Source organism: Myotis myotis, unplaced genomic scaffold (genome assembly GCF_014108235.1).
Source record: "Myotis myotis isolate mMyoMyo1 unplaced genomic scaffold, mMyoMyo1.p scaffold_m19_p_7, whole genome shotgun sequence".
NCBI lineage: Eukaryota > Metazoa > Chordata > Mammalia > Chiroptera > Vespertilionidae > Myotis > Myotis myotis.
The window spans coordinates 67,611,563-67,626,195 of record NW_023416379.1 but is presented as its reverse complement, the minus strand read 5'-3'; the positions used below and the strand labels follow the sequence as shown (position 1 = coordinate 67,626,195).

At 37.6% G+C, this 14,633-nt stretch overlaps 1 protein-coding gene across 2 annotated transcripts in view; it reads left to right on the top strand.

Moving 5' to 3' along the window:
- The window catches only part of ADGRB3 (adhesion G protein-coupled receptor B3), a 689,753-nt gene that overhangs the window by 386,175 nt on the left and 288,945 nt on the right, over window positions 1–14,633 (top strand). For both annotated transcript variants that reach the window (XM_036318196.1, XM_036318195.1), the window contains one exon: window positions 12,436–12,479. In XM_036318196.1, the coding sequence (XP_036174089.1) occupies window positions 12,436–12,479 (44 nt within the window). The remainder of the gene's footprint in view (window positions 1–12,435; window positions 12,480–14,633) is intronic.

Here is a 14,633-nt window from a genome sequence, read left to right as displayed (position 1 = left end):
ACATTGAGTCTTTAGATATTTCTATATATAGTATCATGCCATTTGCTAATAATTACAGTTTTATTTCTTCCTTTCCAATTTGAATACCTTTTATTCAAATTGGCTAGAACTTCCAGTACTATGTTCAATGAGAGTGGTGAAAGCAGACATCCCTGTTTTGCTCCCAATTTTAAGAAAAACTATTTTAGTTTTTGCCTGTTAAGTATTATGTTGACCATGGGTTTGTCATATGTGGCTCATATTATATTAAGGTATGTTCCCTATATTCCCATTTTGCTAAAAGTTTTTATTGTAAATGAGTGCTGGATTTTGTCAAATGCTTTTTCTATATCTGTTGATATAATCATGTAATTTTTATTCTTCATTTTGTTTATGTGGTGTATCATGTTTATTGATTTGTGAATATTGTACAAATCTTGCTTCTCCAGAATGAATCCCACTTGATCATGGTGTATGATCTCTTTAATGTTTTGTTGGATGTGCTTTGCTAATATGTTTTTGAGGGTATTTTTCATCTATGTTCATCAGGGATATTAGTCTATAATTATATTTCTTTGTCATGTCTTTATCTAGTTTTGGAATGAGGATAATGGTGGCCTCATAAAATAAGTTTAGGAGTCTTCCCTCCTTTTGAATTTCTTGGGATAGTTTGAGAAGGATAGGTATTAGATCTTTCTTTGGTAAAATTTGCTTCTGAAGCCATCTGGTCCAGGACTTTTTTTAAAAAAAAAATTTATTTTATTGATTTTCTATAGAGAAGAAGGGAGAGGGATAGAGAATTAGAAACATCGATGAGAGAGATCGATCAGCTGCCTCCTGCATAGCCCCTACTGGGGATGTGCCCGCAACCAAGGTACATGCCCTTGACCAGAATCGAACCTGGGACCCTTGAGTCCACAGGCCGATGCTTCATCCACTGAGCCAAACCGGTTCGGCTGGTCCAGGACTTTTGTTTGCTGGTTGTTGTTGTTGTTGTGTGTATGTGTGTTTACTGCTTTTATTTCATTAGTTTTAATTGGTCTATTCAGATTTTCAGAATCTTCCTGATTAAGTTTTGGAAGATTATATGCTTCTAGGAATTTTTCCATTTTGTCCAGGTTGTCAATTTTTTGACATACAGTTGATTGTAATATTTTCTTAAAATCCTTTGTATTTCTGTGGTGTCCATTGTTATTTCTCCTCTTTCATTTCTGATTTTATTTATTTGAGACCTCTCTCCTTTTTTCATTATGAATCTAGTTAAAGGCTCGTCAGTCTTGTTTATGTTTTCAAATAACCAGCTCTTGGTTTCATTGATCTTTTCTATTGTTTCTTTTAGTCTCTATGTCATTTATTTCCACTCTAATTTTTATTATTTCCTTCCTTCTACTTACTCTGGTGTTTGTTTGTTGTTATTTTTTCTAGTTCTTTTGGGTGTAAGTTTAGATTATTTGAGATTTTTCGTACGTCTTGAGGTAGGCCTGTATTGCTAAGAATTAACCTCTTGGAACAGTCTACTCAGTAAATGGTGTTGGGAAAATTGAACAAGTACATACAAAAAAAAAAAAAAAGGAGCTAGACTACCTCCTTATACCATTCACAAGAATAAACTCAAAATGAGTTAAAGATTTAAATGTAAGACTCAAAACCATAACATTTTAGTAAAAAGCATCAGCAGCAAAATCTCAGATATTTCTTATAGCAATGTTTTTTCTGATGTATCTCCCTGAGCAAGGGGGAAAAAAGAAAAAAAAAACAAATTTTAATACATCAAACTAAAAAGTTTTTTCACAGCAAAGGAAACTATCAATACAATGAAAAGACAACCCACTGGATGGGAGAACATATTTTCCAATTATACATCTACTAAGGGGTTAATATCCAAAATTTATAAATAACTCAAACAACTCATCACCATAAAACAAAAAATGCAATTGAATTAACGGACAAAGGACCTAAATAGACACTTCTCCAAAGAGGACATGCAAATGACCAATAGACATGAAAAGATACTCAATGTCGCTAATCATCAGAGAAATACAAATTACAACCATTATGAGATATCACCTCATGCCTGTCAGAATGGCTGTCACCAATAAATCAACAAACAACAAGTGGTAACGAGGATGTATAGAAAAGGGAACCTTCCTGCGCTATTGGTGGGAATGCAGATTGGTGCAGCCACTATGGAAAACAGTATAGAGTATCCTAAAAAAATTAAAACGGAACTGCCTTTTGATACAGCAATTCCACTCCTGGGAATATATCTGAAGAAGCCCAAAACACTGATTAGAAAGAATATATACACCCTTATGGTTATTGCAGCACTATTTACAATAGCCAAGATTTGGAAGCAGCCAAGTGCCCATAATTAGATGAGTGGATAAAAAAAAAAAGCTGTATATTTACACAATGGATTAATATTCAGCTATAAAAAAGAAAGAAATCTTACCTTTGTGACGGCATGCATGGACCTAGAGGGTATTACGCTAAGTGAAATAAGCCAGTCAGAGAAAGATAGATACCAATTGTTTTCACTTATATGTGTGATCTAATGAACAAAATAAACAAACAAAATAGAAATAGACTCATAGATACAGAAAAAAAAACTGACAGTTTGGGTGGGGGAGAGGTTGAGGGATGGATGAAATAGGTGAAGGGATTAAACAAAAACCTCATAGGCATAGACAACAATACGGTGATTAACAGAGAGAAGGTGGGTGGGGGTAGGTAGAAAAGGGTAAAGGGGGATAAATGGTGATGGGAGTGGTGAACACAATATACAGTTGATGTATTATAAAATGTTACACTTGGAACATTTAATTAACCAATGTAACCCCAATAAATTAAATAGAAATATTTTTAAAAAGGACATTGAGATGGGAAAATTATCCTAGATTGTCTGAATAGGTCCAATTTAATCACATGAGCCATTAAACATGGATAACCTTTCTCTATGGCTATGATCAGAGAGAAGCAAAGAAAGGAATCAACTGCCATTGCTTACAGTAAAGATGAAGGAAGGGGTCACAAGCAAGGGGATATGTTCTAAAAGCTGCCTCTAAAAGCTGAAGACACCCCTGGTTGCCCACCAGGGAGGAAATGTGGAGGCAGTCCTACAACTGCAAAGAACTGAATTCTGCTGAGACCTGCATGAGCCTGAACAGGGATTTATCCCCAGACCCTGCAGAAAGGGGTGCAGTTCCGCCCAGGCTTTGATGTCAGCCTCGTTAATCTTTTGAGCCGAGACCCAGGCTTCTGACCTACAAAAACTGCAAGATAATTAATTTGTGTTGTTCTATGCATCTGAGTTTGTGGTAATTCATAACAGCAGTAATAGAAAAGTAATAACCCTGCATTGCAAAATTAACTTTTAGATTATGAAGGTAATAGTGGTATACATTAATAGTGCCATTTTGAATAAGATATACTAAAATACTAATGATTCATTATTCAATAAAAATCAATTAGCAACTAGAGATTACATTTTGTCCTGCTGATTATTATAGGAGCATTTTAGGAGCCTGATTAAAGGAATGACCAGACAGTGAGAATGGCCATGTAAAGTGGAAGTACTAGTAGATAGTGGGAGAAATTATAGGAAGCCATAAGATGGTATCACCTGTGCAGCCACGAAAGCAACTTGTGGAACCAGGTGTTGGAGGCCAGGGACAACTCTGACATTTACAGATATGTTGTACTCTGGAAGCAATTTAGCGGAACTCTGCTGGCAGCTACTGGACTGGAGCAGTGAAAAACACTCCTCCAGCCCTTGTCTCCACAACAACCCCATGAAAGTATTATTAAGACACATTATTTTATCTTCTGGGCTATAAAAAGAAAATACCTATGGTGTATATTGTATACATAAAGAATCTACTTTAGTTATTTAGGTATTTCATAAAGTTATTTTGTACTTTCAACACACAAAGGAAATATGTAGAGGGTTTTGCCCCATTCTTTTTCATGCTCTAAGACATAGATGTGGAGGCAATGATTTTCTTTGCAGGATACACATATGAATAATTACTGATAGTGGTTCAAATTTTTACTGTTTCTCATATGTCAAAAGGAAAGTGTCCATCTAAAATAATATATATATTCAGGTTAGTGATATATCTCAGAAATGAGAGAAGCAAGCTGTTATCCATCCCCCAAAATAGTGTCATGTGGTTAATGGGAGCTACTGAGTAACCAGATAGCAGAAACTGAAGTAAATATGTGCGCTCTCCTCGTGTTCTAATTAAACAGCTGCCAACTCCTCGAGAAGAGCTATGTAACAGGAATGTGACTCGTCCTGATAAACAATGTTCTGCACTTCTCACTTCAGTGGCTTTTGTATCATTCTGCTTTAGTTAAAGACAGTTCTTCCTTTTCCATCTCCTTGGTGTGATACGTTCCCATTGTGATCTATTCAAAAACTATATCTCCATATCTCCATCCACATTCCTGTACAGTATTGCATATTTAGTGAGGCTCTTATACTTTCTATACCTATCAGTCATCCCTTCAAAAACAAAGACCCATGTTTGTTCTTTTTAGAATTATTTTAAATTACTAAAATATGAAACAGTACTTACCATAACCTTGAAACGAGGTTTAGAGAACATTCAATAGACTATTTCTTGTTGTTCATTTTAATATTGTATCTTTTTCAAGTGCATCATCTTCTTGGGAGGTGTATCACACTTGTAGGGACTATGAAGCTGTTTATAAGTTGAGCCATAGCCTGAAAGGGTTTCCTCTCATTGATCAGCTTTTAATGATGTCATAGGTATGACCATGGAAAAATGTACATCTACTAAGATCTTACTTCCCTTAGCACTAATACCTAAGGTTTTTAAAATTGTTTTTTCTCAAGTAATATGAGAATTATAAGCAGAATATAAATTAGTCTATTGCAGATCATGTCAGTCATTTTGAACCTGTTCTTGAGGAATTCCTAAAATCTATCTGTGCAGTTATATAATAACTAGAGACCCAATGCATGAAATTCATGTAAGGGGCTCAGCCCTCGCAGCTGTTGTGGCTGCCTCAGCCCTTGCAGCCCTGGCTTCATCCAGAAGGTTGTCCAGAAGGATGTCCAGAAGGTCATTTGGCTGTCTGGTCATATTACACTTTTATTATTATAGATGACAATTACACCTTAGTGGAGAAATGAAGGAAGAATAAGCTTAGCAAAATCCAGGTCATTTTAATGTAATGCCTTTATGTTTAAAATTTATAAAATTGAAGAGAGATAGTATAGTGAACATTCTTTCTCCCATCCACACTCAAAATGTCAATGTACAATTAACTAGAAGTGACAGAAAGAATGATTTTGGAATATCTGAGTCAGAGCATTGGAAATGATGAAATAGTTATGATGAAGTCCCTGTCCTTCTTCATGTTTATAGATGCTTTGTTGATTTATTTGCTTGACCATTATAGACAAGGAGGTATTTTGTTTCAAGAGGACTATGAAAGCTATAATAAAGTTAAGAGGTTTCCAGATTCAGAATTTACTATAGTATATGAGCACTAAGCATTTGAAAGGTTGAAGAAACACAAAGTAAATTAACCACATTATTTCGGTTTTGAGCAGTACTTACTTCTCCAAATTTGATGTGAATAAAAAATATTGGTGGGTAGAAGGGGTAAATTGCATGTTCCTAGTTTAGCCCTAATCTCAGAATTCATGGAGCCAAGGAATATATCTATCTATTTATCTGATTTCCCCTCCACACCCTGATCTTGGGCAGGGCCAGCTGGCCAATCTCCCATGGGCCCTCACCCCCAACCTGCCCAGCCCCAATCGACACCCATCAGGGTGGGCCAACAGGACCCCACCGGTGCACAAATTTTTGCACTGGGCCTCTATTATCCTATATAATAAAAGGCTAATATGCAAATAGACCGAACGGCAGAATAACCAAAAAACTGGTTGCTATGATGTGTGCTGACCACCAGGGGGCGTGTGCGGAACTTGGTCGGACTAGGCAGCAGGTGTCAGAGTGTGGAACATGGCAGGTGTCAGCCATGGCGCAATGATGGAGGAAGTGAATGGGGGGGCGCTAGACCAAGGCAGGGTGCTAGTCACTGTCATCGGGCCAAGCTTCTGGTAGTTACTGAAAATTCTTTGCTCCCGCCTGCTGCAGTCCCGCCCAATGCTCGCACCTGCTGCCAGTGCCTGCCCCGCTTGCACCCACTGCCGGCACCTGGCGCCAGCCCCAATTGCTCAGCACAGTCAACAGGTGCTAGTGGCAGCTGCTGGCCCTGATCATCCCTGAGGGCTTCTTCACCCACCCTGCTCCTGAGGGGTTATTGAGGCAGCAGCCACCACTCACACCTGCTGACAGCGCCCAACCCACTTGCACCTGCTAATGGCACCAGCCCCAATCCCTTCACAACATCAGTGGGTGTGAGCAGGGCCAGCACCATTAGCACATGGGAGTGGCGGTGTCAGGAGTGGGGCTGCTGGCAGACAGGGACCAGAGGACATGGCAGGAAGGGTCAGCGGGGGCATGGAGGATGGGCCAAGACCCACTCCTATGCCCACCACAGCCTCGCAGCCCACAGTTTCTTTGAAGGTGCATGAATTTGTACATTAGGCCCCTAGTTTTTAATAAGCATCCCCATTGATTCTAGAGAAGGTGCAGAGAAAACACTTTTAAACATTAAGATATCAAGAGTGCAATTAAGAAATCATGTAAATTAAATATATTCAGGACTTAAAAATGCCAAGGATAGAGAAACTTGGTCTTCATTCATTTTTATTGTGACTTTACCCTTAGCTTCTCTGTAACGACCTTCCTTCAGACCTCTGCTTAAATATTATCTTCTCAGTGAATCTTTCCTAATATACATAATTGTAATCATTCACTTACCAGCCTCTCCTACTCAGTGTGACTTACTTTAGATCATAGCACAGATTACCATCCAGCATCCTATATAATAAAAGCCTGATATATAAATTGTCCCCTTGAACGGTGGTTTGACCAGGAGTTTGACAGGGAGACCGGAGGTTCGACCACTTGCTATGATGTGCGCTGACAACCAGGGGGCAGCACAGAACATGGCAGGCATCAATGATGTGGCACTGGCAGCGGGTGGCAGTGGAGGTGCTGTCGGCCTCAATGGGAGAGCGAGATCATGGTGGGATGGTGAAGCAGGTGAGCAGGTGGTGCCAGGCCAAGGCAGGTATGAGTGGGGGCCTGATCGCCCTGCTGATCACATTGCAGACGGTGACCAGTGGCCGTGCTGGGGGCACCACTGCCCAGCTCCCAGGCACTGAAGGAGAAAGGGCAAATAGCAATATTAAAATGTTTCTTCTAATTATTTCACTTTCAATGTGCACGATTCCGTGCACTGGGCCACTAGTGTTAGATATTTTCATACTTGTTTATGTTTTTTTGTCTGCCTCTCTGCTCTCTTCATTAAGGTGCAGTCTATAAGACAGGATTTGGTTTTGTCCAATGTTGTATTACCAGTGCCTCCAAGAGCACCTGGAATATAATAGGTGTTTACTAAGTGATTTTTACATGAATCAGTAAATGAATGAAAGAACTTATTTTGATCATCTTCCTGGCTCTCCTTTCTGACTTCATTGATTTATGAGAATAATTTATCATCATGAGATATATTTAAAGTATTCCATAGGGAAAAGAAAAAAAGAATCGGTAGATAGTTTTGAAGAAAGAAAAGAAATTTGCTTATGAATGTCTTTCTGGAATCACTGAGATTGAACTAGAAAGGATGCCAAATCCTCCATTATAAAAAGGAAAAAAGAAAAGTTATGCAGACCAAAGGAAAAGAGAGAACCACCCACAGAAATATATTGACAAACTTAGTGATATATTTTACAATTAAATGGATACATTGGTTTGATTGATGTCAAAACAGAGAAGTAAAAGAAAATAGCAAAAACTGTTAAAGGCACTTGAAAATAGTGTGTCAAACATTTATAGTAATTGGGAATTTGGGTCATGGTATACTTTGTAAATGCTTAAAAGCTGGTGAGTAAAAATGTTTAACAGGAGTTAAACTGTGCTATTTTGGATAGTCAAGAGAAGAAAAAAAAAACCACACACATACAACTTTTTTCCCCCCAACAAATGAGTTTTCAAGAATAGCATATCCTTTACAGAGTTTTCAAATACATGCAGTTTTTTAAAAAAAATATATTTTATTGATTTTTTACAGAGAGGAAGGGAGAGGGATAGAGAGTTAGAAACATCGATGAGAGAGAAACATCGATCAGCCACCTCCTGCACACCTCCTACTGGGGATGTGCCCGCAACCAAGGTACATGCCCTTGACCGGAATCGAACCTGGGACCTTTCGGCCCACAGGCCGATGCTCTATCCACTGAGCCAAACCAGTCAGGGAAAATACATGCAGTTTTAATATTTTGTGTCCATTGACAGTTTTGTAAATTAATCTTTAGCCCACTTTTCTCATTTACCTGAAGATTTTTTTTTCTTGCATTCCTAAATCCACTTCTATAGCTTGACTATTTGACTATTGCTTGTGTCATTACATTTGGTTACTGCTCTCTTTTGAGCTCACCATTTCCTTTATTGATTTCCTGTAAATTCCTCATACAGATCTTGTAGTAGAGTACCATTGAGAAATATTTTACAAATGTTTTATAAATGGTTTCCCAGCCAGAGCCATTTAGCTAGATTTATTTTTTATGTTTAGAATTAATTCATCTTTTTTTATGTCCCATTTCACATTCTTCTATTCCTTAAATGAGTGCTCTATCTACATACTAAGATTTCTCTACTTATTTTTCTAAACTGTAATGTTTAAATAACTGACTCAGCTCACAGGCCTACATATTAGTGACTGTACTAGGATGAATATTCACAAAGCACAGGAGGTGTCTGCCAGTTGTGTAGGTCCCAGATGTATAGAGAAACACAAGATTGAGTGGTGCATCATGGAGCCTATAATTTTCTCACGTGGATGTTTTTCGAATTTTCACAGACAGAAAGAGAGAGAAGCATCTAAGAGGTGAGAAAGTGAGGAAGGTACAGGATAAAGCTAAGGTCTAAAAAAGGCATGGGATAAGAGTAAAAGTATTTTCTATCTTTATACTTTTATCTGAAAGTGGAAATCAGTTTCCTTAGAGGAGTAAAAAGTAAAGGGATATCCAAACAATTAAGTTCATGTAATTTTTTTTTCTAAATTAGTTTCTTTTGTTGTGTCGTGTTATGAACTCTAGTTTTGAAATGTTAACCCTATAATCAGAATCCTGTACAGTGGGGCCTTGACTTACGAGTTTAATTCGTTCCTTGACGGAGCTCGTAACTCACATTACTCGTATGTCAAATCAATTTTCACCATTACAATGAATTGAATGCTGGGCTGATGTTGTGGCGTTCACTGTGACGTTCACTGCGCCAACTAGCGGTGGGGTATCTGAAGCTGCCTTGTAACCCGAATTTTAGCTCGCAACTCAAAGCAAAAAATCAGCGGAGAAACAGCTCGTATCTCGAAAAACTCGTTAGTTGGGACACTCATAAGTCAAGGCCCCACTGTGTTGGTTTATGCAGAGACTTAAGTTACTCTAACTCAGGCATTGCTAAAAGAAGTGAACTAGATGTAGAGGACCTGTTATCTCAGGTTCTTCACCTACACTTAGTTTCTACATCCATGAAACGTATTCTCCCATCTCCTTCATTGTGATACCCCAAGTTTAACTTATTTTCCATACTGTGCTCTGAGCTCTTTTGAACAAATCTCTAAATAAATATAGCATAACTTTGAGACAACATTGTAGCTATGCTAAGGATTTCTTAGGAAGCCACAAGCTATATAATTTCGGGTAAAACTAGATAGAGTCTCATAGAGCCAAGGAAGAAACCAATGTGAAATACCATTCCTCTCCCCTTCCCTAGAACATTTATATCTGTGCCTCCTGTAAGATCCACATAGGCACTCATATCTTCCATGAAACTCCTTCTTCTAATACAGTCCCTGATGCTCTGTCCCTTACACAATAAATTATGACTAGTGACATTTATATGAGCATATTTCTTGTATTGTGATATCAACATTCCATAGGCATGTTCCTTATCAACATCTATAAGACTATAACCTTTTTCAGGGCATGTTTTTATGCTCTAAGAGTATAATTAAGAGGTATGAGCACTTGGTAAAAAGTAGAATATCTACTTTTTTTTGAAGGATTTTGGAAAATGGTAATGGTGCTAAAAGATTGGAGTTAGTCGAATGCCCCAATTCCAATGAATAATAAATAAAATGGGGGTAGATTTAACAAATTTTAAAATAGTGAGCTTAATTTTTATTTTCAGTAGAATTCTAGAATGGACCCAGAAAGCAGCCCTTATGAAGTGCAACATTTCACAAAAAGCCTGTCTAGACTTTTAAAGATGTTGTTTTGCCACATATACCCCAGTGACCATCTACATGTGGACAAGACGGAGGAATGAGGGCAGGCTCACAGCTGGCTAACACTGAGGAGCATATCCACCTGTGGGAAGTACCCAGCAGCCTGTTTCAGGACTGTGACTTTTGCTTGCCTTGGCTTATTCGTCATTTTATCAATGACTTGGTTGGCTGAGGACATATATATCATGTTTATTTCTTAATCCTGTAATGAAACAAAGTTTGGAAGCAATAGTGAATGTGTGGGATGCCCAAATCAGGATTCAAAAAGCTCCTAAGAGATTTTAAATATGGGTGATATCTGTCAAACTCAGGAAGAGGCTACCAAGATATCTCACACTGCCTTATCTTGCATTATTCAGAACATGGCACCTAAATTGGAGAGGCAATAGTCCTGCTTTGTTCTGTACAAATAGGACACAGTGGATGGTTCCTCTAAATACGTTTATAGTGTGTGCTCCAGGAAGTGAGTGAAGTGAACTTGAAACCAACAGAATATGTTTAATAGAGAAGAGAAGACTCTTCAGGGCTATGATTTGATCTGCTGATATCTAAAGATATCACATAGAGGAAGAATTATTAAGCTCAAAGGGCAATATAAGACCCAGTGAATATGGACCAGCAGATAGGAAATAATACTTTCCAAGAATTAGCTCTTTTCAAAACAAAGTACAGGCCTGGCCAGTATGGCTTAGTTCGTTGGCCATCATCCAGTGCACCAGAAAGTTCCTGGTTCTATTCCCTGTTAGGGCACATGCCCAGGTTGCAGGCTTAGTCCCTAGTAAGGTTTGTGCAGGAGGCGGCCAGCAATTGATGTTTTGCTTTCACATTGATGTTTCTCTTTCTCTCTCCCTCTCTCTTCCATTCTCTCTAAAAATCAATAAAAATAAAATGGAAGATGTGGGCGAGGAGGGAGGCCCATGGGGGGAGAGAGGGCAGGAGATCAACCAAAGAACTTATATGCATATAGCATAAACCATGGACACAGACAATAGAGTGGTGAAGGTCTGTGAGGCCTGGGGTGGGGTGGAATAGAAGGGATCAATGGGGGATAAAGGGGACATATTTAGTACTTTCAACAATGAAGTTTTCTTAAAATATATTTTTATTGATTTCAGAGAGGAAGGGAAAGGGAGAGAGAGGGATAGAAACATCAATGATGAGAAAGTATCACTGATGGGCTGCCTCCTGCATGTCCCCCACTGGGGATTGAGCCCCCAACCCAGGCATGTGCCCTGACCAGGAATCGAACTGTGACCTCCTGATTCATAGGTGGACGCTCAACCACTGAGCCACCGTTGCCAGGCTACAATGAAGATTTTTGTTAAAAGAGAGAAAAAAAAAAAAAAAAAAAAAAAAAACAGCAGCAACAACAAAAACTAAAATACTTCTCTGGAATTCAGTGTGGAAAACTCATTTTGTCATCCCAAAAATCATGGTAGCTATTCAATACATAATTATTAAACCGAACAAAAGTTTAGCACTTTTTCTCAGAGTTTCATTAAATGTGATCCCATACAATTATGATCTGTTGATTAAGAAGGTGTTGCAAGTTAACAAACTCTCTGGGCATGGACAACAAATGCAACCATCCCTTGCCTCTAGGAAGCTGACCAACTAGAGGCTGCAGAGGAAGTGGCGGTGGTGGTGATTGTATAATATTGAATGTTCCACTGTGATTGACACATTGTAAATACTTTGGTCTGCTTAAAGGAAACAATTCAGCAATTAATATTTTAGAGAAAAAATGAAGTAGAAATCATCAAAATATGAACCTTGTGGTAGGTGAGAGTATCACGTTCAAATTTCAAAACAACTAAATATAAGTCATGATATTTGGAATAAATGAATTATTTTGATGAATAGAATTTCACAAACTGGGTCACCGAATCTATAAGAAAGGACATGCCGATTTTAATACAAAAAAAAAAAAATAGAGGTGGAATCTTTGAAGTATCTTACTGCAAGATAAGAAATCTGCCATTCTGTTTGCATTGCACACAACCCTGTAATATTTGATGTATGTACTCAAGATACATTTATTCCTCTGTTTGCTTTTAGGGTACTTTGAATCCCTATTGTGTCTTATGGGATGACTCAAAAACGTAAGTGACAGCTGTTTTCTTACATTTCTTTGGTCTAAATAGTCAAAGCACTCTGAGCTCTTTCGGCTGCCTGCTAGCCAACAGGAATATGATAATGTGGTGGGATATGTGTTAACTCAGAGGGGAAACATTCTCCTTTTTGAATCTGTAGGACAGCATGATGAATGTGTTTGTGTGTGACGATGCCATCGGGTTACGTCCCAAGATAGAATTGCATTACCTAATGTGTAAGGCATGTTGTGATGCGAATTCCATGAGGATCTTTTAAAAGCTCTAATATTTTAAAATTATAAAAGCTCAAATGCTACTTCAACATTTTGCCTAGTAATTCAGTTTAGCACTGTAGGATAAAAGAGCAATCGCTGTGGTCATTTAGGCAATACATTGCTTGCATGACCTGGAATCTATTATCACAGTAATGCAATATTTAGACATCCCTTCCAAATTGTTTTGTTGTAAAAACTTTGAGTGACATTTTAATTTTCTTATTCATATATTTTATGAACTAATGAAGACAAAAGAAAATAATTACAATAAATAAGGATGAGTAATTCTTCCATGCATTTCTTCATTTGTACAAGTAATTGCAATATATCTGGACAAAATAATTTAATCTCATTGGCAACTCTATACATTTTAATGTCTCAAAGAAAAGAAAAATTCATAAAAGTCTTCATTAGACTCCTATACTTTGATTACTCATGTAATTTTATTGCAGTGTAGTAGCCAGGTTTTATTTTGTTTTGTATGGAGAGGAGATAAATATCAATAAATCCCAAAAGTGAATCCTACCATGCCGTATGCTGTCAGATAGGGTACCATATTGTTGGCTTCTATGATTCTAAATTTTTTCCAGTGTTCTTTACCCTAAATCTGATCCAGATCTGAAGTTTTATGATACTACTTGCCTCTCACCATTAATTATTAGAGTCTAGAAGAGGAGCATTCTTAGAATTTCTAGGTGAAAAGCAAACCTACTGGCCATATGCTCATTCCTTGGATACTGGTACAATTTAAACTACACTATTTCTGTGTCTGAAAAATCGATGATATTAAGTGTATTTTTTGCTATAGATTCTGATATTCTAGGGATGCTCTTCTATGAACCTTAGTGCCATAAGGGGAATTCCAATTGCCCTGGTGATAATATGAGCTGGATGTCTTCATTGATGTCAGTATTTGTTCTTTTTGAAATCCCATAGAGAAACTCATGGCAGTAAACTTTTTGCAAGCTTTCTTCTTTACCAGTAGCCAGGGAAGACTTGGCAGTATATTATAAGGCACTGCTTAGTATGCTGTTTAGTCAAAGAAGAATAAAGTGCTACACAAATCTAATTTAATGTTTTCTACTAAAGAAAAATATGTCATCTTAAGTTCCTGATTATAGCTACTTGCACATCTCCATGGATAACAACCAACTTTGATTTAGTTTTAAAAAGTGCATGGAGTGTGCTTCCTAAATAGGAGAAAGCGTTAGTTATTCCAAAAGATCTTTAGGGATGTTAAAGAGATGCTTCGAGAAGAAACAGCATTCCCCTGTTTAGGACCTCTCTTGATTCCTTTCACAGATTGTCTAAGGTGTTAAGTTTCATTTATTAAACAATTGGTGTTTGAGGTCAGCCTTAATGCCAGAATCAATCACACGCTACTTTCTCTAACTTCTGCTGATAACATGACTCTTATCCATTGCACAGAACATGTCTTAGTTTTACAAAATTTAACTTTAAGTTGTCCTTGAAGAAAACTATTCAGTGAGAGGAGGAATGTTCAGCTGCCTTTCAAAGAAGCTTATCTCAAGAGATGAGTGTAGTTCATGTTTCCTTGATGTATCTGAAAAGTGATCAAAAGCTTTCCACTGAGACAGAACTTCTGTCCTATCACACTTTTTACCAGACTGTTTCATCAATAAGTCGTTTTTCTGGGTGAGTTTTAAACAATGAAGGTTAAGACCAGTTATTTATTTTATTCACATTTGCTCTTTTACTTTGATCATGTCCTTATACACAATAGTTTTATCAATGCAATGATTCTAACTTTGAATGCAAGTTCCCCAAGTATAGTTAATAATGAAGAAATGCGGCTACTTCTTTTTGTACAGAAAAGGGCTGACTTAAATGATGTTTTCAAGATTGTCGTAATAAAGTTGAAATTAGA